The sequence below is a fragment of the Exserohilum turcica genome (genome assembly GCF_000359705.1).
Source record: "Exserohilum turcica Et28A unplaced genomic scaffold SETTUscaffold_8, whole genome shotgun sequence".
Classification (NCBI taxonomy): domain Eukaryota; kingdom Fungi; phylum Ascomycota; class Dothideomycetes; order Pleosporales; family Pleosporaceae; genus Exserohilum; species Exserohilum turcicum.
In genome coordinates this window covers 402116-425533 of record NW_007360299.1, presented here as the reverse complement: position 1 = coordinate 425533, position 23418 = coordinate 402116, and the positions used below count along the sequence as shown (strand labels likewise).

At 52.5% G+C, this 23418-nt stretch overlaps 10 protein-coding genes across 10 annotated transcripts; 3 read left to right on the top strand and 7 right to left on the bottom strand.

Annotated features, from left to right (window-relative positions):
* Positions 1-99: 99 nt before the first annotated feature.
* SETTUDRAFT_23727 (uncharacterized protein) lies at positions 100-1943 on the bottom strand (the record flags this gene model as incomplete). The annotated part of the gene is made up of 2 exons (XM_008032410.1): positions 100-953; positions 1004-1943. 2 exons carry the CDS (start codon positions 1941-1943, stop codon positions 100-102), a joined length of 1794 nt encoding a protein of 597 aa, XP_008030601.1.
* Positions 1944-2639: 696 nt separating this feature from the next.
* On the top strand, positions 2640-5159 carry SETTUDRAFT_99139 (uncharacterized protein; the record flags this gene model as incomplete). The annotated part of the gene is made up of 3 exons (XM_008032646.1): positions 2640-2851; positions 2920-4207; positions 4254-5159. The coding sequence occupies 3 exons, from the start codon at positions 2640-2642 to the stop codon at positions 5157-5159; spliced, it is 2406 nt and encodes an 801-aa protein (XP_008030837.1).
* Positions 5160-5443: 284 nt separating this feature from the next.
* On the bottom strand, positions 5444-7254 carry SETTUDRAFT_142751 (uncharacterized protein; the record flags this gene model as incomplete). Its single annotated transcript, XM_008032645.1, has 4 exons — positions 7103-7254; positions 6870-6943; positions 6536-6747; positions 5444-6373 (listed from the first exon to the last, which is right to left on the bottom strand). Exons 1-4 carry the CDS (start codon positions 7210-7212, stop codon positions 5444-5446), a joined length of 1326 nt encoding a protein of 441 aa, XP_008030836.1. The 5' UTR covers positions 7213-7254.
* A 505-nt stretch (positions 7255-7759) lies between these two features.
* SETTUDRAFT_122975 (uncharacterized protein) lies at positions 7760-9856 on the bottom strand (the record flags this gene model as incomplete). Its single annotated transcript, XM_008032644.1, has 3 exons — positions 7760-8347; positions 8405-8665; positions 8822-9856. The coding sequence occupies 3 exons, from the start codon at positions 9854-9856 to the stop codon at positions 7853-7855; spliced, it is 1791 nt and encodes a 596-aa protein (XP_008030835.1). The 3' UTR covers positions 7760-7852.
* Positions 9857-10954: 1098 nt separating this feature from the next.
* Positions 10955-11992, top strand: SETTUDRAFT_23723 (uncharacterized protein; the record flags this gene model as incomplete). Its single annotated transcript, XM_008032409.1, has 3 exons — positions 10955-11222; positions 11272-11833; positions 11887-11992. 3 exons carry the CDS (start codon positions 10955-10957, stop codon positions 11990-11992), a joined length of 936 nt encoding a protein of 311 aa, XP_008030600.1.
* Positions 11993-13369: 1377 nt separating this feature from the next.
* On the bottom strand, positions 13370-15120 carry SETTUDRAFT_165829 (uncharacterized protein). Its single transcript, XM_008032643.1, has one exon. It carries the CDS (start codon positions 15081-15083, stop codon positions 13782-13784), a length of 1302 nt encoding a protein of 433 aa, XP_008030834.1. The 5' UTR covers positions 15084-15120; the 3' UTR covers positions 13370-13781.
* Positions 15121-16107: 987 nt separating this feature from the next.
* SETTUDRAFT_122967 (uncharacterized protein) lies at positions 16108-18579 on the bottom strand (the record flags this gene model as incomplete). The annotated part of the gene is made up of 4 exons (XM_008032642.1): positions 16108-17997; positions 18053-18148; positions 18198-18283; positions 18336-18579. 4 exons carry the CDS (start codon positions 18577-18579, stop codon positions 16219-16221), a joined length of 2205 nt encoding a protein of 734 aa, XP_008030833.1. The 3' UTR covers positions 16108-16218.
* A 555-nt stretch (positions 18580-19134) lies between these two features.
* On the bottom strand, positions 19135-19765 carry SETTUDRAFT_165828 (uncharacterized protein). The gene has a single exon (XM_008032641.1). The coding sequence runs from the start codon at positions 19752-19754 to the stop codon at positions 19548-19550; it is 207 nt and encodes a 68-aa protein (XP_008030832.1). The 5' UTR covers positions 19755-19765; the 3' UTR covers positions 19135-19547.
* Positions 19766-19808: 43 nt separating this feature from the next.
* On the top strand, positions 19809-21164 carry SETTUDRAFT_142739 (uncharacterized protein; the record flags this gene model as incomplete). The annotated part of the gene is made up of 3 exons (XM_008032640.1): positions 19809-19841; positions 19929-20229; positions 20275-21164. 3 exons carry the CDS (start codon positions 19809-19811, stop codon positions 21162-21164), a joined length of 1224 nt encoding a protein of 407 aa, XP_008030831.1.
* A 78-nt stretch (positions 21165-21242) lies between these two features.
* Positions 21243-22647, bottom strand: SETTUDRAFT_122961 (uncharacterized protein). The gene is made up of 3 exons (XM_008032639.1): positions 22274-22647; positions 22053-22218; positions 21243-21995 (listed from the first exon to the last, which is right to left on the bottom strand). Exons 1-3 carry the CDS (start codon positions 22353-22355, stop codon positions 21299-21301), a joined length of 945 nt encoding a protein of 314 aa, XP_008030830.1. The 5' UTR covers positions 22356-22647; the 3' UTR covers positions 21243-21298.
* Between the last annotated feature and the right edge of the window lie 771 nt (positions 22648-23418).

The following is a 23418-nucleotide window of genomic DNA, read 5'->3' as shown; positions in this document are numbered from 1 at the left end:
CCATCAGTTACATCACTTGAGGTATCTTCCACCACTCCTTGTACTTCCCACCTTGGCTGGCACCACCATTTCCTTGATCTGTTCCTCCACTAGCCGCTCTCAGTCATCTTCATCGACATACTCCTCTACTACCTTCTTGGCCTGCGCCTTATCTACTGCTTTTCCCGCTGTAGTAGCTTTAGTCTCCTTTTTGATAACCACTGTAGTGTCTACAATTTTGACGCCAGCATTTGCCGCAGGCTTTGGAGGTACTCTTTTTGCAGCCTTGGAGATGGGCTTCTTCCCCGGCGTTTTGCGCTTATATGCTGTGGCGACGATGGCGCTGTCAGATGTGTCCGTCGAGTCTTCAGACTCAAAGCGAACAGTCTTATCTAGGGTATGCTGTGTAGAGCCAACTCCTTTCTTCAGTGATGACGGTACTGTAAGCTTATTGCGCTTGCGCTCTGGCGTATAAGCTCGGTCGCCGATGCTTTGTTTGCGTTTAACTGGCGTTCGACGGGTAGGTTTGGGAGCGGCGGCAGGAGCAGGAGTAGGCACTGCTTGAGATTTTTGTGTTGCTGGCATACTAGACCCACGAGGATGGTTGAGTGTCTGCTGTGGAAGCATAGCAGCCATCATTGGAGTACTCTCAGGGCTTTGTGCTGCAGTGCTAATCCCACTCTGTCGCCTTGGGCTACGCTCAAGAGATCTCGCGCGCTCGCGATTGATCTTTCTGGCAACAGGTGATGACTTTCCTGAGTTTACTTGTTCTGCAATCACGCGAGCATCTAGCGCCGCTTTACGTGCCTTTTCTGTTGCAGCGCGAGCCTTCTTTTCTGCCGATCGAGCCTCTTCCATTGCGACGCGGAGTTGATGATCTGCGACAGCTTTTCTGTTCACTTGAGCTCGCGGGATGGTTTTGTGTGGTTTCGTTGGTGAGACGTTCATAGCACGACGAATGTCTGTCGGGCCGTCTGCATCCACTTTAGTATAACATGATGCTGATGAGGGGTGCAGTACTTACTTTGCTTCTGAACTGAGAATTTTTCTAGGAATATCCGAGGCATGGAATCCTTATTGAGCTCTTCTTTCTCACCACCCCTATTGAAACTGTCTACATGTTTTGCAAGTTCTTCTTCTGTGCACAGCCGGTTGGCCGCATCTGCAATCTCCTTGGGTGGCGTCGGAAGTTTGAATCGCGATCCCGACTCGTACAGTGAGAGTTTTTTGTATCGACCGAGCGCAGGGTGATCGAAGGATATATTGGTTTCCACAACTTTGCCGTCTGCTTTCAGCTTCTTTCCAGGTTCCGAGATATCGAAATCAATCTTGAGACTCTCCCAATGCGCTAATTGAAATGTCTCCGGAAAGGGGAGAACAGCTGGGAAATTGCTGTGCCAGTTCTCCGCCTCATTTGAAGGCCCGCCGTAATGAAATTGACGCACGTGTTGTATCTTTTCTTCTACCTTTTGCCCTGTTCTCAGGCTTTTAGGGCGAATATTGTCGGGTAGCTCATCTATTCGGTATAGGGCCGGCGTTGGAGGTGGCGAATGTTGCTCTGAAAGTTGGTCTTCTGAAATTTCTTCTTCATGTTCTAGTGCTGAAACGCCATCTCTTTCTAACACGGTAGAATGAGAATCTTTTCTGGCTCTCTCGAAGGCTGCCAGTTCTTCGCGAACTGCAGCTTGCAAATGTCGGTAAAGCGTATGGTCGAAGTCCTCTCCTTGCTGAGGTAGTCGTTGAACAAGATCGGCATTGATTCTGGCTACACGTTTCATGTACCTCGCGGGAGAGTCATCACCTCCTTCTTCTCTTAAGTAGCTGATGGCTTGCGTCAGACGGCGGTCATTCATCACTTGACGTGATTGCTCCTCGTCGCTGATTGAGATCATTTCTTCAGAGTTCGATGAGTTGCTGAGGTCGAAATGGTAACCTGATGCGGGGTCATTATACTCGCCCTCCATTATGCCTTTAGTGAAGATCTGATGTCTATCTGTGTCGCTACGCATGTCAGCGGATGCCACTCTCAGTCTCGAAGCAAACTGACCGAGTGGATTAGTATCTTGTATACGGAACAGAATGAATTGAACGAAGTAAACTTGCGAAAGATTATCACAGATTCAAGTAATTGTTCTGAAAGATGAATCATCAGCGAGTCTTTGTCATGGCTTAGGACAAAGGTTGCCGAAAGCAAAGGATTGGTGTTTTCCGCATCCGGCTACCCATTTACACATTGCTTGGCCATAGCAATTGAAACTTTTCTTTGTTCTTCTGAGAATTCGCAGCCAGCATAGTACCACCATTGTACTTGCAATAATGGGTATCATTTTTCTGTCACGTGTGGACTGTCGTAAGGGAGTGCAGCATTTTCGCTTTTTCTGTTATGAATTTTCGACGTGCAGCAGCATATCCAAACCCAATATAGTCCATACATAAGCATTGCAGAGACAAACGGGATGTTGTGTGGTGCGACTTGAAGATGTCTGCGCTCAACGTGCAGTTGGCTTGTCGACGCGCCAGCACGTGACTGGCACCTCCGCCCGAAACTCCGATGGCCCAACTTTTTCCTGGTGGGCGATCTCAGTATCCGCAAGCGACAGCAGACCCCAGCGTCGTCCCTTCGCTCCGTTCCCTTCTTGTAGCATTTTGAGGTGTTCAAGATGCGGGTACAGTCTCTTCTCCGGGCGCAATCGCTCGCCACAAGCAGTCTTCGCTGTTCTGCTCGATCGGCCACAAAAGCGCCTGCACGATGCGCTCTCTCGACCATTGCCGCCTCGCGCACCCCATACACCAATGGCTTGAAGACGGACACATGGATTGAAAGCCAGCGAACACAGCAGCAACGCAGATGGAACTCGGTGGCGGCTCAAGTGTATGTGCCCGCAGAGACTTTGCTCCACAATGGCGCGGCAGCAGTAGAATGCTAATTATCAAGCCCAGACTGGAACAGGCCAAAGAAGACCCATCCACCTTGACCCAAGACAAGATTGTTGAGAACCTAAACCCCGTCGAATGGGAGCGCCTTTCACGAGTACGAAACATCGGTATCGCTGCGCACATTGACTCGGGCAAGACCACCGCCACCGAGCGTGTTCTCTTTTACACTGGTCGAATCAATGCCATACACGAAGTACGTGGTAAAGATGCCGTGGGTGCCAAGATGGACTCCATGGATCTTGAACGTGAAAAGGGTATCACAATTCAATCTGCAGCCACCTTCTGTGACTGGATCAAGAAGAACGACGAGGGAAAGGAAGAAAAGTACCACATCAACTTGATCGACACACCTGGCCATATCGACTTTACCATTGAGGTGGAGAGGGCGCTGCGAGTCCTTGACGGAGCCGTCATGATTCTGTGTGCTGTCAGCGGTGTACAAAGTCAAACGATTACAGTCGACAGGCAGATGAGGCGGTACAACATTCCTAGGATATCCTTTGTCAACAAGATGGACCGAATGGGCGCAAACCCCTGGAAGGCTGTGGATCAAATCAACCAAAAACTTCGGATAGCAGCTGCGGCTCTTCAAGTGCCCATCGGACGCGAGGATGGCTTCAAGGGTGTGGTTGATCTGGTCAGGATGAAGGCTATCTACAACGAAGGTTCCAAGGGTGAAGTCATCAGGGAGACGGACGAAATCCCAGAGGACATTGTTGAGCTGTGCAAGGAGAAGAGGCAGAAGCTCATCGAGACACTGGCGGATGTGGACGATGAGATTGCAGAGATCTTCTTGGACGAGCAGGAGCCCACCGTTGCCCAGATCAAGGCTGCCATTCGACGAGCTACCATTTCTCTCAAGTTCACACCGGTCATGATGGGTTCTGCGCTCGCTGACAAGTCTGTACAACCGATGCTTGACGCCGTATGCGATTATCTGCCCAACCCCTCGGAAGTCGAGAATATGGCTTTGGACAAGAAGCGTGCGGAAGCCCCAGTCAAGCTGGTCTCATACAACGAGTTGCCGTTTGTTGGTCTTGCATTCAAGCTTGAAGAGAGCAGCTTCGGACAGTTGACATATATTCGTGTGTACCAAGGCACACTGAAGAAGGGCATGTACGTTTTCAACGCCAGGTCGGACAAGAAGGTCAGGATTCCCAAGATTGTGCGCATGCACTCCAACGACATGGAGGAAGTACCAGAGATTGGCGCTGGAGAAATCTGCGCTGTGTTTGGTGTCGACTGCGCATCTGGTGACACCTTCACTGACGGCGGCCTCGGATACACTATGGTAAGTGGTGTCGGCCCTTTTTACACGCATCAAGCTAATACCACAGACCTCTATGTTCGTTCCTGAGCCCGTCATCTCGCTGTCGATTAAGCCCAAGAACACCAAAGACACACCCAACTTCAGTAAAGCCATGAACCGCTTCACGCGCGAGGACCCCACATTCCGAGTACACACGGACCCTGAATCGCAAGAAACAATCATTTCAGGTATGGGTGAGCTCCATTTGGATATTTACGTCGAGCGTATGCGCCGTGAGTACCGCGTCGAATGCGAGACTGGACAGCCACAAGTTGCGTACCGTGAAACTGTTACCAAGCGCGTCAACTTTGACCACACCTTGAAGAAGCAGAGTGGTGGATCCGGAGACTATGCGCGTGTCGTTGGATGGTTGGAGCCGAGCGAAAACCTGACCGAAAACAAGTTCGAGCAGCAGATTTCTGGTGGAACCATTTCCGAAAAGTTCTTGTTTGCTTGCGAGAAGGGTTTCATGGCTTCTACAGCCAAGGGGCCCCTTCTTGGTCACAAGGTCTTGGGTACTTCGATGGTCATCAACGATGGTGCCACGCACGCTGTCGATTCCTCGGAAATGGCCTTTAAGAATGCTACACAACAAGCTTTCCGCAAGGCCTTCAAGGATGCTGCGCCCCAGGTTCTTGAGCCTCTCATGAAGACTACAATCACTGCGCCCAACGAGTTCCAGGGTTCCGTGGTCGGCCTCCTGAACAAGAGGAACGCTGTCATCAACGACACTGAGATTGGCCCCGAGGACTTTACTGTCTACGCTGACTGCAGTCTGAACAGCATGTTTGGCTTCAGCAGTCAGCTGCGCGCTAGCACGCAGGGTAAGGGTGAGTTTAGCATGGAGTTCAGTCACTACAGCCCTGCGCCACCGCAGCTGCAGAAGGAGCTTGTTGCCAAGTACGAGAAGGAGCAGAAGGACAGGAATGCTTAAGCCTAGTAATGGGCGTGAAGAAAAGACGGTTTGGCGTCGTGATCTTGGTACTGGCATACCCATTCACGACTACGGCGAAAAGGAAAAACAAAACGAGATAGACGCGTATGGCTTGCATATATACGGACGTCTGGCGTATCTATGGGCCAAATGCTGGGTGTATGTAGAATAGTTGTACATGTATGTATATTGTAGATGCCGCGCATGAACGTTTAAAAAAAATGATATCCCCCTCAACAAGCAAAGACTAGTCTACACTTCTCTCTCGTTCCAAGATGAAATTGTTACTCCACATCCAATCCTGGTCTCAGCCTCCTCTTCTCAAACCCCCTCCTGACCGCCAGCGCAACCTGCGACCACCCCACAACTTCATTGTGCCCACCGTACCTCGTAACCTCCAGCTCGATCAGCCGTTCTCCCTTGCTATCCTCCACCTTCTTGTACGCAAATGCACCACGCTTCACGCGCTCCCCGCCATGCACACTGCGCCTCGTCTCCTCAGCCGAGACATCGCTTCCCGCAGCATCCGCGGCGGCGTTTCCGGACGCCAGCATGAGCGTCTGCAGGGGCGCAAACAGGCTCTCGCTCTCGAAATACGAAATGTCCTGGTCGTTGCGGGCGTGCAGGAGGGAGATTCTAAAGCCGAGTTTGCGGGCGGCGTCTGAGGAGATGAGGGCTTCTAGCCGGGCTTGCGTGGGCCACTGGTCCACGATGCGTGAGGCGAGGTAGTTTGCGATGCGTGGGTAGCCTTGGAGGGGTTTGAGAACGGGGATCAGGCCGGAGATGCGGTAGTGTTGGAGGAGGAGGGGTAGCGTGCGGAAGGGGGCGACGAGGACGATGGCGGCGAAGGTTTCGGTGGGAGGTTTCGGGGCTTTGGTGCTGGATCCTGGGGCGCGGGGCCGTACGAGGTCGTGTGGGAGTTCGGGGGAATTGGGGTCAGTATGGTACAGGGCAGCGGCGGCTGTTACTGCTGTACCGAGACTCTGGCCGAGGAGGACGGTGCGGGACACTGGGTGGCTGAGGTTATGACAGACATAGGATACCAGGGATATGGCGTCGGTGATGATGCCGGTTTCGGTGGGAATGTGAGGGGCGTTCTTGAGCGAGGAGATACCGAAGCCCCGGTAGTCGCAGGTCAGGAGATGAGTTTTTGGGATGCCGGAAATTGAACGGTAAGTTGAGGGGCGGTAGCCTTGGGCGATGTGACCGGCATTCTGGATGGCGTTAGGTTGGGTTGTTAAGGTTGGCAGTGAAACAAGGGAAGTTGGTAAAGTGATTATTCTTCACTTTGACCAGATGAGAAGGTAAAGAATGTTGGAAGAGGGCTTGTTGCAGCTTGAGAAGCAGGAAAACATGAAGAAACAGGATCTACTTACCCCATGGAAATTCACCACAACCTTACTCTCGAGATCCATGCTCAGGAGCTTCTCTCCAACCGTCCCCTTCAATCCATCCACCGTCTGACCTACTGCCGCCGCGGTCGAAAGTTCATGTTCATTCTCCAGATAAACATCTAGAGGAATCACATGCCAGCAAAACAGATTCTCATCGTCCGCAGTAGTGAGCCGGAAAGGCTGGACTTGGCCCTCTGGTAGGAAAATAGTCAGTTAGATGATCAAGAAACCATAATTCCGAAATGAGAAAAAAAAATCCCCCTAGAAGATATACAAGAGCCAAGAGCGCAAGAAGAAGAGAAGCTAAAGGACTTACTCGCAAATCCAAATTCCTCGGGATTCGAAATATTATCCATAAAATTCGTATTAAACCGATGCGCATAGAGAGCACTACATTCCGCAAAAAGTCAGTCCCACTACATCTCCAGCCGCAAACCCCCCCCCCCCCCACACACACACAAACACATAGACCCTTGGGGGGGAAAAGAAACAAAGGGAGAGAGAAAAAAAGTGAAAAGAAAAGGAAGGTCGATATATAAAACAACGTACTGTCTCTGCAGGGTAGGACTAATCAACGAGCCAATAAAAACAGCCCATATCATACCCAGGCCCGCAAACGTCCAATATGCTTTTACAAATAAACCCTTCCAGTCGACCATTTTTGCGGGTTTGGTGTGCGGATGGCGCACGTCCGCATCAACTTGGGGTTTGTTATGTATGGAAGGGCCTAGGTAGGTAGGTAGGTAGGTAAAGTAATGACCACGCGGCACTAAGCAATAAGTATACGCCGCCCCGGCTTTTCAAAGTCACGGGTATGTGCCGAGAAGGTGTGAGAAGATGAGAGCGATTCGATGGAAAGGTGGGATTGGGTCTGTGAAAGTCAGAAATCCATGTGTTAGGGTGGGTTTGAGAGAAGATGAGATTATGCGAACAGAGTGGTGCAGATAGGCGGCTTTGTGTTGCGCACGACTAAACCCGGATAAGCAGGCCGCAGCGCGTGTCTTGGCATCGGAGGTGCGCGATGATATCTTCATGGAGGCTATCTTGAAGTCACGTCACGATTGTGTGGCATTCGATTTGTCTTTCGGATGTATATCTTTGACAGAATTGCGATTGTAAAGGGAATATTTGCAGGCATAGTCCTCATGTAATGCATACGGCACGATTGATAGGGTTGAGCAAGCATATTGTTTTAGTAATTGGGTATCATTTGTACTTTGTAGTAATACAAGGCTGTATTTTCCTCCAGGAATCCCGTTTGGTATTAATAATCCTATTCATACACGCACCAGGATTAGTTCAGGCAAAACTCTTCCTAGGTCGTCCGGCCTTTTTCCTCTCGGCTGCAGTGACTACAATTGTACCCATGGCTGCCATGTTGACATCCTGTGCTGGTGTAACAACTGAAGGCGTTCCATCGCCACTTCTGGCCCTTTTCTCTGGTACCTCGTCAGCGTCTCTTGGCAATCTAAATGCCAGATACGTCTCATCGGCCCGCTTGCAACGGTCAAACACCGCATTCATATACTTTTCTACAACATGAGGTGGCCGTATTGAGCGTGGGAGGGCGCTTGCAATCTCATCGCCTTCATCTTTCTCGATGAGCAGAAGGACAGTTACGGGCTGGTAGAGCTCAATGTTGTCTATTTCGTTCATCTCGTCAAAATCCTCAATTCGTTGAGGCGGTTTAGGTGGGACGGCAGGTGTTGACGGCGCTGGGGCGGCGGGTTGTATGGGCGTATGAGCAGGATTTGCATTGTTCGGCGTGGGCGTCATGGCGTTTGGGGGAGTGGGCTCAAGTGGCTGATTCGGCATGGGGCCAGGTGTGGGCGTTGGTGCTGATGTGGGTACTGGTGCTGGTGTAGGCGTTGGCGCAGGCGCTGGCGCTGGCGCGGGCGTAGATTTTGGAGCAGGTGTTGAAGGAGGCTCAGGGGCGGGATCTGCCTTTGGCTTCATCTTGGTGATTAGAAACGACAGCTTCGCGCCAGTGCCATTCGGTAGCCATTCCATGAAGCTGTATGACGGGAAGTAAAACTTGTCCTCGCTTCCATGTACAAAGCTGAAGACCAAGGGACGGTATGTCGTTCTCGGTGGAGGATTGTAGACGGGCACCTGGGGTGGTGGGTGATACTGAGGTGGTTTGCTGTAGTTGTTCGGATATGGTGGACGCGGTTGGTGCATAGGAGGAGCGTGCTGTAGATGCATGGGAGGAGGCGGGTTGTAGGGTTTGGTTATGTTTGGCTGAATCGGCTGAGGCATGGGCTGGACAGGCCTTGGGGGCGGAGGAGGGGCTGTCTGCTTTGGAGCAGGAGGCGGAGGCGGTGGTGCGGGCTTGGGGGCGGGGGGCATTGGCGCAGCTTTTGGTAGTTTCTCTTCCTTTTGACGGGCTAGAATAGCTGTCAACTCGTTGATGTGGCTCTGGAAGAACTCAAGTTGCTCCTTGCTCGCCGAACCGGCCGCGACAATCTTCATGACAGCCTTGAGTTCTGGGTCTGTTCCTGCACGCGCGGCCAGCATGTGAATAACAGGATCTGGCGCTGGCGTGGGCGCTGGGGTCGCGGGCGGCGGAGGGGCTACCTGAACCGGCTTTGGTGGTGGCGGGGGTGGCGGGCGAGGTTGCGGCTTTTGCTGTATCGGCGGACCGTGATGATATTTTGTATGCTGGTTGGGCTGGCCATGATTGTAGTTGTGGTTAGGCCACGGTGGATATGGTGACGGCGCAGGCGTCTTCTTGTGCGCGGGCTTGCCCACTTCGCGTGGCCCATAGAGCTTGATGGGAAGTGTATGGGGTTCTATTACGAGCTTCACCACCACTCTGTCGGCGCCGATCTGGGGAAAGTTCTTCAGCAGCTCCTTCTGCCGTTGCGCCTTGGCCTTGTCCTCATCCGTCCGGTCTGCCAGCTTCTTCGGCTGACTGAAGTGGGTGTGGAAAGTGCGAAAGTTTGTGCCCGACAGCCATACTGCCTTGGAGCGCTCAAACGACGTCTCCAAGACGCCGCTCTGCTGAATTGTCTGCCATTCGCTGGAGGGGAGATCGAGAGGCTGGGGCTCGGGAAGTGTGGGCAAGGGCGCGCCATCGACTATTCGGAGGGGCAGCGTCTGTTTCGGGGGGAGTGGTGTGCCATCTGGGACGGGTGGTGTCGATGGAGTTGGCTCTTGGGCAGGCAAACTCGTGCGCTTGCGCTTCAACGACGCCTTTGTGCCTCGCGCAGGCTTCTCGTTGGGCGTCTCGGGGGGCGCGGGGGCAGCCGGGGCGGCTTCTTCGCGGGCGCGCGTCCTCGTCGACCGTCGCGGCTCAGACATTTCGAGTGCGGGCACCGATTGCGGACATCATGCCATGGCCGTGGCTGGGAAGTGAAATGCGCGTCACGTGCGTTGCGGTTGGACGCGACACGAGCGGCCCAGTGGGGCGGAACGCTATGATCTTGGCGAGGTCAGATGACAGCGGGTGTGGCGCAGCCGGGTGTGGCGCAGTACTGGGCATGTGTAGGCGATCCAAAGTACGTTCAGCTAGTTTTACCTTGAAGTATCTATAATTGCAGCGTCCACAATTCTCTGTATTTCACACGTACTCTAGGATGGCAAAAAGAATCGAAGTTGAGTGACAGGAAGTATTTTAGAGCACCTTCATCCCAGGTACAACCACCGCCAGCACCGCACATGCTGCGCCGCACGAAGGGTGCGATCTTAGATTCCGGGACAGGGAAGCTAAGCGCCGTGCAATACAGGTTATCAATTCCCCTAGTGCCTTCTTGGTATCCCGGTAAAGGAAGAGATTGTGCTGGCCTCTTCGAACTATGCCAAGTCACCTCAAACAATGTCTGCATTACTATAGATAGGCTTTTGGACGCATGAAAAAATCCACATCCAAGACCGAGCTCTGAGTATCTTTATCTGGCCCGACTGTGTCGTACATGGCTAGTCTTGGTGGGCAAAGACCGGGTGTTCTCCATTTTAAGTTTTGCCGGTCTCCCGAGAGACGGTCCAATTTGCTCCGTTTCACCTGTCAGTGCCCACTAGCGGGCAGTGCAGTCCTACACCATTCTCACATCTGTTCTCGTATATCTACAACTCAGCCTTCCCTTGCCTTGCCTTGTGCATACGAAAACCTCGAAAAGACCGTTGGTGATCTTATCTTAGCCCCTGGATGCAATGGATTCATCAACACCGCCTTTATGATCGACGGGCTAGATGGTGCGCCTAATGCCCAATGGAAACTCATGCAATCTTACCGCAGTACTCCCGGATACTGGACTATCAACAATCAGGCTTGACTCCTTTTTGTGCGGGCTGGGTGGAACCCACTATAAGGCGCCCATCAGCGCCACGACAGCTTCGTGGTTTTTGTCTTTGCTTGTCTCAACCCCATTCCACTCGTTCGGTACTGTGCGACTCTACGCCATGCGGGTCACTGTCCTTGTCTCGGCCCTGCTTACTTTTTCCTCGTCTGCTCTCGCCACTTGCTACTTCCCCAATGGCCAGATATCTCCTGCGGATACTGCGTGCGATCCCAGCGCCATAGAATCGTCTTGTTGCTACAAAAACCAAGCGTGTCTATCCAATGGGCTGTGCGTATCCGACCCACATAATCCAGAATTAGCCCGTCTTCATCGAGGAACGTGTACGGACCAATCTTGGAAAAGCGGAAACTGCGTGCGCTCATGTCTCGGTATGTCGAATGCCTTTTGCTGCATATGTGCATACTAATAAGTACAAAGATACCGACAACAATGGCGTGCCCGTCTACAGCTGCAACGTAACTGATGTTGATTCTTACTGCTGCTATGACGACTGCAAATGTGAACAGCCATTCCAGGTCTTCTCATTCAGCCCATTGCCCGTCGACCTTCACACTGTCACCATTATCCGTGAATCATTTACTCAGACCTACTCGTCAAAGGCTACTGCTGCAACATCGACTTCAAGTTTAGCTGTGTCTTCGACTTCAGGAACATCTGCTAGTTCAAGCACACCAGCATCTGTCTCTACATTCTCTACATCCGCGGCCTCTCGTGCCTCGGCCTCTCCTGTATCGACACCCACTCAAACAGCCTCCGAATCTAAGGGAGAATCATCGAACCATGTTGCTCTTGGAGTAGGACTAGGTGTTGGTCTTGGTGTGGGTGTACCGGCCATTCTCCTAGCTGCATTCTTTCTATTGCGTCGCAAAAAAGAATACAGCCCGGCAAATGGTGCCTCGTCTATGTCAGACCCGGCCCACGAGATCTACGAACCCATGGCGCATAAATACGCCTACAACTATACTGCGGAAGTTTCAGGGTAAGAAATCAGATCATGTTTCTGTTGCATTTCTGAACTGACGTCAATTTCAGAGTCTCTTCTGCGAGTGAAATGCCTGCCACGAATGACCAAGCCGTCGAGCTACCCAGCAACCAGCAACATTCTTCGGACGCAGCAACAGGGCAAAAGTACCATTAAAACACCATGATTTGCATAAGAAACGGCAGAGACCAAGGAGAAGTAAAACATGCTCCATGCGGAAGTGCGGTACGACAATGAAGTCAAACTTCTCCATGGACAAACGAGAAAAACGAGAACGACCAGCGGGCTATATATATGCCAGGAAAGGAAAAAGCATAGCACTCTACCAAACATCCTACCTACAAGGCATGATAGATACCCCCGCGAAAACACTCCATTACCAACCCAACCGTTATTCTAAGAATCAACCAACCATAACAACTCTATCGCATAACCTCCCCATCCCCACCCCCAACCCTCCTTTCTCTTCCCCACACACAGCCACCGCCACAGCCCGCATACAGTACAGCCTCGGAGACTTCTCCCTCCCCATGCACTCGCCCTCGCAACTCATGCTCGCATGAAAAACCCCTCCATCCCTGATCCCCACAGAAAGAAGAAAAAAGGACCACACTACCCACATACGCACACGCAAATCACGAACTGTGGCGCAGCACCCAAGTCCTAAGATCTCAAACGTGAACGCATGAACATGAACAACCAACCCCCCACATTTATTCTTTTCTTAGCACATGTAGGCCAGGTAGTACCGCCACAGGAGCTACACCTACGCCTGTGTATGGCTATGCATTGTTGTGGCGGGGGTTCTTTCTTTCTAGGCGTACACGGACACACGGACACGCCGATACAGTCGATGGACGGGTAATCGATAAGTAACATGGACACGGTGGCGATGTATAGACAAGGGAGAGAAACAATGCGAAAAAAAACGTATGGATCCACGCGTTTATTCCAACCCCCAGAAGAAGTTAACAGGAAAACAGGAAAACGAGCAAATGCGTACATGCGTACGTGATTGGATTAGGCAGCTACTGTAAGTCCCCCTTCTCCCCCTCCCATCTACCCCCTAACTAGGCTGTGGCGACCCAGGATCCCCCACTCCGCCCCCATGGAAAACCCCCCTCAACAGCGTTGCGAACTTTATCCGGTTTGGTTGACCGGGGGCATTCTAATAACGAAGGGTGAAGGCGGCGGAGGGGAATATGCAGGAGATCTGTATGTGCGGAGCGGATAATGACAGTTCTTCATACATTTTGAAACGCAGTGAGTAGCGTGGGCGCGTGCAAGATGTAGAGGGGGGTGTGTGAGTATGTGTGTTAAGGACATGGGTTGCGCGGGTTATAGGGTATGTCACTGTCGGCAGGCTGCTTCCGATATCTGTATGGGAAAAGAGAGAGCATGTGAAAACAAAAAAGAGAGCGGGGAAGAATTACGTGGGTTCTGCACTGCTGTGTTTAGTTTAATCACAGCAAACACGTTGCAACAACAATCAAGTGAGGGAATTTTTCTCAAAACGAATTGATATTTTGGGAGTTCTATTGGCTTTGACACCAGAAGGGGGTATATATGACCATATAATCCCCTTGTATGTTCTTGTGTTTTCGTATGTAGAATGGACATGCAGATTTCCCCCGCTTTCACATCCTGAAACACCAGCAAATGCGCAGCAGCAGCAGAAGAAGAAGAAGAATCAAGTTCGCATGGAACTTGTGGAGAAAGGAAGAAAAAAAAACAGAAACAAAAAGAGAAAAGAAGGTGTGGGGTATGTACAACAAGCGGAAAACCCGGTCCCAGACCTTTTTTGTCTCGCTATGTGCAAAAGAATGAAGAGAAGTGTTTGAAGGTTGGAGAAAAGAGCGTAAGAACGTATATATGTGTGTGTGACAACACCGTCGTGAAGACATCAAGTCTTTCCAGATCAAAATTGTGGGCTGAAGTCAGCCGCTTAGTTGACAACGCGGCGGCTGGACCAGCGAGGACGAGCAATGCGGCCGTTGTATCCACGCTTAGTGATGTTGCCGTTGGAACAGGTGGTGCCGGCAGCAACGGCTTGCCAGACGACATTTCCGTTGTTGCAGATACCAAACTGGTTCGCACCATTGCAAACAATCGCGCCATTTTGGCTGCAGGTACCAGAGCCACCAGAGCCACCAGAGGGGCTGGAGGGAGCGGATGGAGAGCCAGTTCCAACAGGGGGAGTGGGTGCAACTGGGGCTGGCGCTGTGGGAGTGGCGGTGACAGTGACAAGTGTAGTTGAGGTAGAGGGCACAGGAGCAGCGCTGGAGGCACCTGGGGCGAAGACACCGCCGCCGTTGGTGGGAGGAGAAGGCTTACCCACAGCTGGGGAAGTGGGGGATGCAGATGGTTTGCTTCCAGCAACAGAGGTAGGAGCAGGAGAAGGCGCGCCACCAGCAGGAAAAGAAGCGCCTGGGGCGGGGGCGCCACCAGTAGGAGGAGAGGGGCCGGGCGCACCGCCAGCAGGGGATGATGGAGAGGGGGCACCACCAGCAGGGGAGGAGGGAGACGGGGCGCCGCCGGCAGGGGATGAGGGCGAGGGTGCGCCGCCGGCAGGAGAAGAGGGGTTAGCAGGAGCAGAACCAGAGGAGCCACAAGCGCTGCCAACCGGGGGCTTCAAGTCGTTGGTGTTGCCTTTCTGAACAACTGAGCCCGGGTTGGGAAACTGAACGGCCGAGTTGGGAACAGACTCGCAGGACTTGTCAATGTTGATAACCAGCATATCAGGGAGCTTCTCGAAAGCGGTCTTGTCATCGGAACCACCAGTGACCTCGATAGGAGCGCAGTTCATGTAAAGCTCAGCCTGACCTGCCAGCTTCGACATCCATGTCCAGGCAAATGTAGCTTTTCCGTTAGGAATACTGTCTGGGAGCACAAAATCGTAGGAATCAGCCGGTCCCTCAACAGCTGGGCAACCGCCTTCCATTGATTTGATGACCTTGAAGACGGAGTTGGCAGTAGGCTCCGTATCCAGAGTTACCGACAGCTGACAGCTGCCTCCGCCGTGGACGGCAGTACCATCAAGTTTCAGGGTGTTCGTCTCTCCAACTTTCATTTGGTTCATCTGAGAGACAGTGAATCCATTTTGAGATTTGCAGGGGTACTGTGACTTGGTGATAGGTGAAGTGTCGACTTTGTCAACACTGTAGGGAACAGGCATTGACATCTTGACATGAGCGTCAACGGTGGCAACTAAGGCAGTTGCGGCCATGAAGATTGATCGGAAAGCCATGGTGATGGTGTTTTGAGTTGTGCAAAGAATGGTTGTGTAAGGAATGTGTCAGAAGGTAAAAAGTCAACTAGCCCAGCTAGAGAGGAAAAGATAGAATGCAAAGCAAAGGCAAAGAATGTGGAAACTGCTGAGAGAGTGTGTGATGCTGGAATCCATTCTCAGCGGATGGTTGCATTCTCTTATACAGATGGCACGACATGTCAAGTGTGGATTGTATCCACCTTGGGCCACCACACGCCATCTCCACAATGCGTCGCTTTTGGTGATCCTCTAATCAAACAACAGCGAAGAAAGCAAATGTGTGTAAACGCCAAACATGGAACATGGGCGAGGCTGTCGGTCCACAGTGGCGAGCGTCTATGGCATGAAACGGGCGGTCCAGGTACGCCGAGACTCTCAGCCAAAGGAATTGCAGCATCTAGCAAAACCGATGCAGGAACATCAATGCATCGACACCGTAACCAGAAGGCGATGATTACGTGGGCTCGAGGATCTGCAATGCCATGTGTAGGGCCTTAGACAAAGTTTCGTTTCCATGGTGTAGCCAACCGATGATTGGCTGGGGCGGAGTCGCTTAGCGGGCCATGCGAAGACTGGCCCCCTGGGTGTTTTATGCTACGTCGCACATCGGGCCTGACTATCCCTGCATTGCGAGGCCCATTGGTGAGCCGCTTGCGCCTTCGTCGACACCGATGACTTCGCGCTGCTCTGGCTTGCTCCACAGCGCTTGATGCCAACTCTTGTTTTTCTCGCCTAGCCAGCTGAACAATGGGTCTGCGACACCATCTGCCTTTCCAAGCAACGGGACTGGCCAGCATACAGCGCCAACATGGCGATCGTGACTTTGCGGTGGAGTACAGACAGCTTTCGCGTCGTGTCCATGCATTCTTGCCAACCCGAGCGGCAGTTCCATAGTCGTAACCCTGTGCCTGTCGTCTATTGAGACCTGTTTGGATATAGGTAAGGATCATGGCATCAGTTGATCTCTACAGGGCGGCTTAGAGGAAGAATGTGGCGCCTTGGTCGCTGTGGATTTCCGCATTGGGAAACGCGCCATAGACGGCATTGCCGTGGGGTGCTGCGCCACATGCTACGCTGGGCGGATGTGCCCAAAACGTTTCGAGCAACATCAGCCTCAACGGTAGAGGCGCCCTCGTTCAAGTTTGCGTAGGGGTACGCCAGCTGCTAAAGCGATATGACCAATATCGTCGTTCCCGCGTACATCTGCAATGTGCACCTGGACGTCTCTCAGGAGTCTCGCTCTTTCCATAGCATCCAGCATGGTCCCACCACGAGGGATTCTTATCCATGGGTTTTCATACGTCATGCTTGAGACGTAACCGAACATCTCGGGTCCTAGGGTACGGTGCTTGAGCACCAATGCTACGACTCCAACGATAAGAATGACGGCCGAAGAAACCATAAGTAACGAGAGCCAAGCAGAGTCACCCACAAAGATCTCTTGGGTGACCGTTGTCCTTGCAGTAGTCGTTGCACCTATGAAGGGAGACTCGCTGCTTTGCACTACTGAGTCGAAGGTAGGCCACCAGTCGAAGAAGGAGTGGTCCGTAGCTGAGAAGTTGCTCGGCAAGTATTTGTTAACATCGTCAACAGGGAGTGTGTCCGGTCCATACAGAGATAGATTTCCCGACAACCCCCCAAAATACCCGGTTGGTTGCATGGTGAGCTGATAGTACGTGTTTATCGCAGAACTTAGTCTTCGAGAGAAGAGCTGTGGTTCGATCAAAGAAAGGTTGGTGAAAGCCACGTCTTGCGTGAATTGGCCAGCCTTCTGTACGAACGGGAAGGCCGAACTGTTGGCAAGATATCGCTCAGTGGGGCTTGATCCGACGCTATATGCCACCGCGACTGGGAATTGCTGTGCAAAACCTTGCATGATGACGCCGTGCTCCAGCGCTGTATACTTGGAAGGTCGTAAGTCTGACAGCGATTTCCGTAGCTTCTTGGTTGCACATTGTTTTCCAGTGCACTCGACCATTGCCTCGACGTGGTTTTGGGCCAGGGTACAGCGCGCCAGGTTCAGTCCAAACTCAGAGCTGTCTATGCTCGTGGAATACACCGAAGTGAATGATATCTCTCTTGCCTCTTGCGCTTGCTTACTCGCAAGTCGAGTCTGGTTGTAGTTCCCAAAGAACGCATCCAAACGCCCGAGTAGTGTGCCATACATGGGGTCTTGGGGATCCCAGGGTGATCCAAGATTTGTGTCGATGAAGAATGATGTGAGTTGACCCTCAACTGGCTCGAATGGGTTGTTCAAAGACTTGTTACGCCACACTTGACCAGGAACAAGCTTGTCCAACTTAGCAAAGTCAGTCCGAAAGCGATTCGTACTATTATCGATCCCCGGATACGGTGCTTGATTGAACCGGCCACACTCTACTGTGAGATAGGTCGATTCAATCGTGAAGTTCGATTGACCCTTTTGCGGAAGTCCAACTATGGGAAGGCCGACAAGTGCAGAGTAAATTTCTGGTTGCTGGATATCTGGCACGGTGATCCAACCTTCAGCATCTGGCTTAGTCCCATTCATATACTCCAGATTTGGTATCTTGACATTGCCCCATGGATCTCTTGGGCCTATTTTGGTATCCATGGGCGCTAGCAAGGCTGCAGTGTATAGGGCTCCTGCATCGGCAAACTTCCCACTACCAACATATGTGGAGGATAGGCCCCACATGCTTCCACCTGGACCGGTAGTCATGTATCGCAACTTGGCATTATCAAAGCTGACATGGTCCTGTCTTGTCATGAGTCGAAGAGAGGCTTGGCCTCCAAGGGGAGACAAAGCCCATAGGAATAAGAGATTGATACCAACAAGTGTCAAGCGTTGCATGTTCATCTGGCTTTCGACAGTTCCCCAGACTGACTGGCTAGCCATGAGCAGCTCTAGAATCTAATGAGCGGATCAGTGACTAACCTCCACAGGCTTGTCGACTTCCCAGACTTACACTAATCTTGGAGCCTTTTTCAGCAAGGAATCGGGCTATCATCTTCATGCTTCGGCCACTGATCGCTGCGAATACGATGGGAAAAATAGTGGGGCCCTAGGCATGGGTTAGTGTGCAACCTAATCATGGCATATTTCCAGCTAACCAAGTTCATGGCAAACTCGACCTTCTTCCCAAGGTCTGATCCTTTGGTAGGCTTTCCATTTAGTGTGATGACGGCAGCTCCCAAAACTTGATACTGGTCAGCTGTGCCTGGTATGCACGCATTGGTATGTGCACTTACGTATAAAGTATACGGGTAGTAGCATCAAGATAAAATCTCCGATGCCGTACAAAACTGCCAACCAAGTTTGTTTCTTCAAGGGTCTCGCAGCTTCAGGCCAGCTTTCCACCCTCTCTACAGTCGTCTCCCAAACTTTTGGTTTTGGTGCTGCCGGGGGCGAATTTTCTAGGGGTATCTCCTCTGCTATAGTGCTCAAGGCACGCCGTCGGAAGGGGTTCCATCGGGTATTGGCTGTCGTACTCATGGCTGCTGGTCTGTTGCGTCACGCGGTGCTGTAAGGCCACGAAGGCGTATAGGCAGATGCGGCTGATGGTTCGCGAGCAGCGAACACGTCTCTTTTGGATGGCACCCATGCGGCACAGCCATAGCGAATCCTCAGCAGAGCGCCAATATGCTGTCTTGATTTAGGAGCGCGCTTGGAGAGATATGCAGCGTTGGGGCCTTCTCAGCGAATCGGTTGGTGGGATGAAACTCTAAGCGCCTGGCGAGCCCCGATTAATGGCCGGGTACCTGCGCGCGCCCGAAGAGAGACGGCAGCCAGACGGCGTGCATGCATAGCGGACATGGCGCAATGTCTGACATACATTTTGAAATGCAGCAAAGCTTCGAGTGCGAGGGGTGAAGGGAGCGAGTGATGCAGTCACGATGGTGCGCGGGGGGTGTGGAGAGACGCGTGCCAAGGGGCAGGTGGGCAATGGCGTCACCTGGCGCCTCTTCGGTTTCTAACAAGCACCGCCATCCTCTCTCCCCACCACCTCCACTCGACGGGACGGGGCGACACTCCAAATATGCACTCCGGTAGCCGCTGCAGGTACAATCACCTATCACGACGCGCTGCTATCCATCGACCCGCATGGCAAGGTTGACTGCGCCAACTCAACTCGGTCAAGCGAGACGCTCTCTCATACACTTTCGAACAACTCAACCAACCCGCAATGTACCAAGGGAGGCTGGGAGATTACGGCTACTGTCTAGGCCACATTCGTGTTGGAACCTGTCACGCATCCAACACAGAGCATGTGGCGCGGGCTATTCACAGACGTCATCTTGTGAACGCTCACTCAGCACGCCCAGGCCGAAGACATGCGAAACCACCTTGAGAGTATTTTGGGGTATGTGTAAAGTCGGCGGGCTTCAATACCCTTATGACTGTTCGCCTTTCTCTCCTCATGGCCCCGTCTCGTACGCGTGCAGTGGTCAGTACCGGCCAAATCAGCCATCGGTCTCAGACGCCACGTGAAGAGGCGCAGGCATGCGGCGGCCAACACCAGACGCCAGAGGTACCCATGATGCACCCAAATGTGAATACACGACTTTCAGCTGAGTACCTTGGTTGTGTATGATCTGGCGTAGAAATAGTTGCCTGGTGAGTAGGCTTTCGTCAGGCGCAAGATGTAGTCGTTCATTTGATCCACGCATCTTCCTTTCGCAATATACAATCTACACTTTTTGCATGCTGATCCCTTCACCAAAATGAAACCAGAGACCGAGGAAGCGATTCAAGCGGTACGACTCCCTTCAAAATTTAGGACTTCAGCGGCTATACGAGTTCTGCATATCCATCATGATAGAGTACTGACAGAATCGACACAGGCCAAGGGCTTGCTCATGGACCTGGTCGTGGTTGCATCGCTGGTGCGAACCTTGACAGATTCCTTTGGATCTGCGAGCGACCTGTATCGTAAGCTCAAGCGCAAGTCTAACCCTAAAGACAGTGACGATGAAGACGACAAATTATTCATCAGAAAGTCTTTCCACAGACGCCGCGATTCTGGGGTCGGCAAAGACGCGTGCGACAGCGAAGAAGAGCTCATATTCACTTCTTCGATCCAAGTCCGAGCCGAATACGACCGGGGATACAAGAAGCATGGCGAGCTTTTTGCGCGTGGTGATTGTATGTTTTCATCTCGACTCGAAGGTTAACACTGACGAAATGCAGCAACGACACAAATTCAACTCCAGTCCCAGATCATCCAGCTCCAGCAAGTTCTTCTCAGCATACACCAAGATATGCTGGTGAGCTCGTACCTGGCGCCATCATCTTCACACTCGCACCTCGTACGCCTCATTCAAACCACCCGGACAGCACGGGCTGCCTCGATTGCGGCGTTGAGTATGCAGTATGAGCGTATGATACCCCCGCCATCACCCAAACCCCGGCAGCCAGAGTCGCCTTGCAGTCCGCCTGGCGCTTTCCCAGCCATGGAAGATGTTTGGCACACCACGAAGCCCTTCAAGCCAAGGAGGCGCAGCGCGGATAGCTCGAGCTCGTCGAGTTTGTCAGGAGACAAGGAAATCAGAATACTGCCCATCCCAAACCGCAAGCCAGACCGCAAACCAGCGCCGGAGCCGGAACCCAAGCCGCAACCAAAGCCAGAGCCAGAGCCAGAACTGAAGCCGAGACCCAAACTCGACACGAGGCCTTCTTTCCCGCCATCCAAGCCGCGCCTCTTCTGTCTCTACGCCAAAGACCTCCAAGATGACCCTTGGCTGCCCCTGGCAAAATCATACAGACCCTGTGGCGATAACAAGTGTCCGTTCTGCCGCACGTACCTATCCATGCGGCCCGGAAAGGTATGGGAGATTGTCGTTGATAACTGCAAGGAGCCCAGGAGTAGTCACCGCAAGTCTGCGTACCGCGTCTTCCGCATCAAGAACCGCTTCATCGTCAAGTCGCACCGCGAACAAGGCGGCTTCGCATGTGTTCTCTGCGCGAGATTCCGACGCTTCGACATGTTGTGCAGGGACATTGGGTCGCTGATCGACCACTTGTGGCGCGAGCATACAGCCGACGAGTTGGAATGGGACATTGATGTTGTAGAATGTTGATTTTGGCGTTGCATCTGTTGTTGTTATTTTTCTTTCTGTTTTCAAGTACTGACGACCTAATGATACCCTTTCATTCATAGCTATTTCTTTTTTTTCATTCTTTTCCTATATAGCCTTAATCCCATATCTTCATCTCAGAACCTAGCAATCACATGCATATCCTCCGCAAGCGCACCCCTCCTCTTGCTCTTCTTCCCCCCACACACATTCAAATGATGGAAAAACCACATGTGCGCCTCCGGGTCCATGGCCAGCCACTTTGCATTTCCCTTGAGATTCCAGGACCCATCGAGCACTTTGATGTCGCTCGTACGCACTTCCTGCTTATTTTTCACATCAATATAGTATTCTGGCGTGACGTGCACGTAGCCCATGGTGAGAAACGGGATCCGAGATACGGGGTCGTTCCAGTGCGTGATGCGGTAATTGCCGCCAGCCTGCTTGCTGATGAAGTCGCTGACGCTGGGTCCGCCGATGCGCGGCGCGCCAAACGTGTACATGGCTACGTCGAAGCCTTCGGTGCGCAGGCCTGCAGCTGCAAACGTCGCTACGGCGCCGCCCAGCGAGTGCCCCGTCACCCGGATCTGGTAGCCTGGGTACTGCGCTGTGCTGTTCTTGAGCGCGGATACAACGCGCCGCCGGGCGTCGGTCCACGACCGCCAGAAGCCGCTGTGCGCAACGCACTTGGGACACAGCGTTGTCGGCATCATGGCAAAGTCAAAGTTGGTGATCCAGTTATCGGGCGTCCTGCTGCCGCGGAATGCTACGATCAGCAGCTTGTGCGTGTGGTCTGCGGCAATATACCCCGTTACATCTGTCGATGTTTCCGCTCTGCTCGCCTCATTAGCATTCAAAGTAACGGAATGCGGAGTTTTGGAAGTTACGTACTCGGAATACTCCTCGAGGCTCTCCACATTTGCGGCTTGCACCAGCGGGCATTTTCCAGAGCCGCAGTAAACGGTGCCACCCGGCGAGTCGATGTTGGGCTTGCAGTATGCGGCGGATGCGTACTGGCTCATGAGTTTCATGTCGGCGAGGAGCGTCTCAGAAACTGCTGCATCGCTGTTAGCACGTGAGTTCCACGATACATGGCGAAATGGGTGGTATACGTCTTCTCTTGGCGAACGGCGAGGCATTGCTCGTGAAAGCGCCCAGCAGTGCTGCGAGAGCGAGAGTCGAAAAAGCTCGCATGGTGTGTCGCAGCCAGCGGGCGAATCCGTATTCAAAGGAGTGACGGGGAAAGACTAAAAATAGGGGCCTTAAGGTCGTGCTTGTCAGCCGAGTAGAAGACACGTAAGTATATACAACATTACCATGGCCTTCAACCCAGGGTTCGGCGGCGCCCTGAAGGAGAGGGGGACGAACAGCCCGTCTTTGTACACTGCGAGTGGCATCGCAATTTACAGTGCGGCTAAGCGCGAAACAGACGTAGATGTCTCCTTAGGCAATAGAGTTGCAGCCAATTACAATGCGTAGGTTTAGATCTTGACCATTGCTACATCGAGTGTAGATCTAGATGGGGCGCTTTCTCGTTAGCATGGAACAGAACCTCTTTGTTCACCCCTCTCCCTACTCCTATTGGCAATGCCAAAACATGTCATGCGAGTTTGTGGTGTGCCGTCTGCCTCCATCTCCACCAATATTCCAAGAAGAAAAAAATACATTGATTTTGCGGACACAGAATTGCTAAATCAGCCACGCTGCAGTAGGGCGTCCTGTGCTGGCCTCAGAACACATGCAGTCCGCTAGACTCATTGGCCTGGCTGTTTTATCACGAGGCTTGGTCGAGATTGACATGGTCTTTGGGGGTAGCGGATGCAGCACTGTGATTGGGTGGCGCGGCGAACATGCGATGTGCTGGGCGAATGGGCTAGTGTCGAGTTGCGAGGTGCGGCGCATGTCTTAGCGCCAGGAATTACACATGCTTTCCCGGGCCGTTACTGCGTCTTCGTCAGAATGCTAAGATATGTGCAAGGGCATTCTTTTTTTAGTTTGATTCGCTTTTTTTAGCTTCCGCGGCTTGGTTCCCGCCCGCAAATATGACCGGGGTGACACATGGCCTGGTAGAATGCGGTGTAGGGAGGGATCCTTGTCTAAGTTAGATGGAGTAGGATGGGCGGGTGTCGGTCCAGTGTGGAGTGAGCAACCTCATGGCTTCTTGAGGGTGATTGAATAATGATGAATTGCTGTCTTGTGGAGGCAGGGTCCCCGTGGAGATTTGTCCACCGCAGTACCATGGTTGATGTGCAGAATG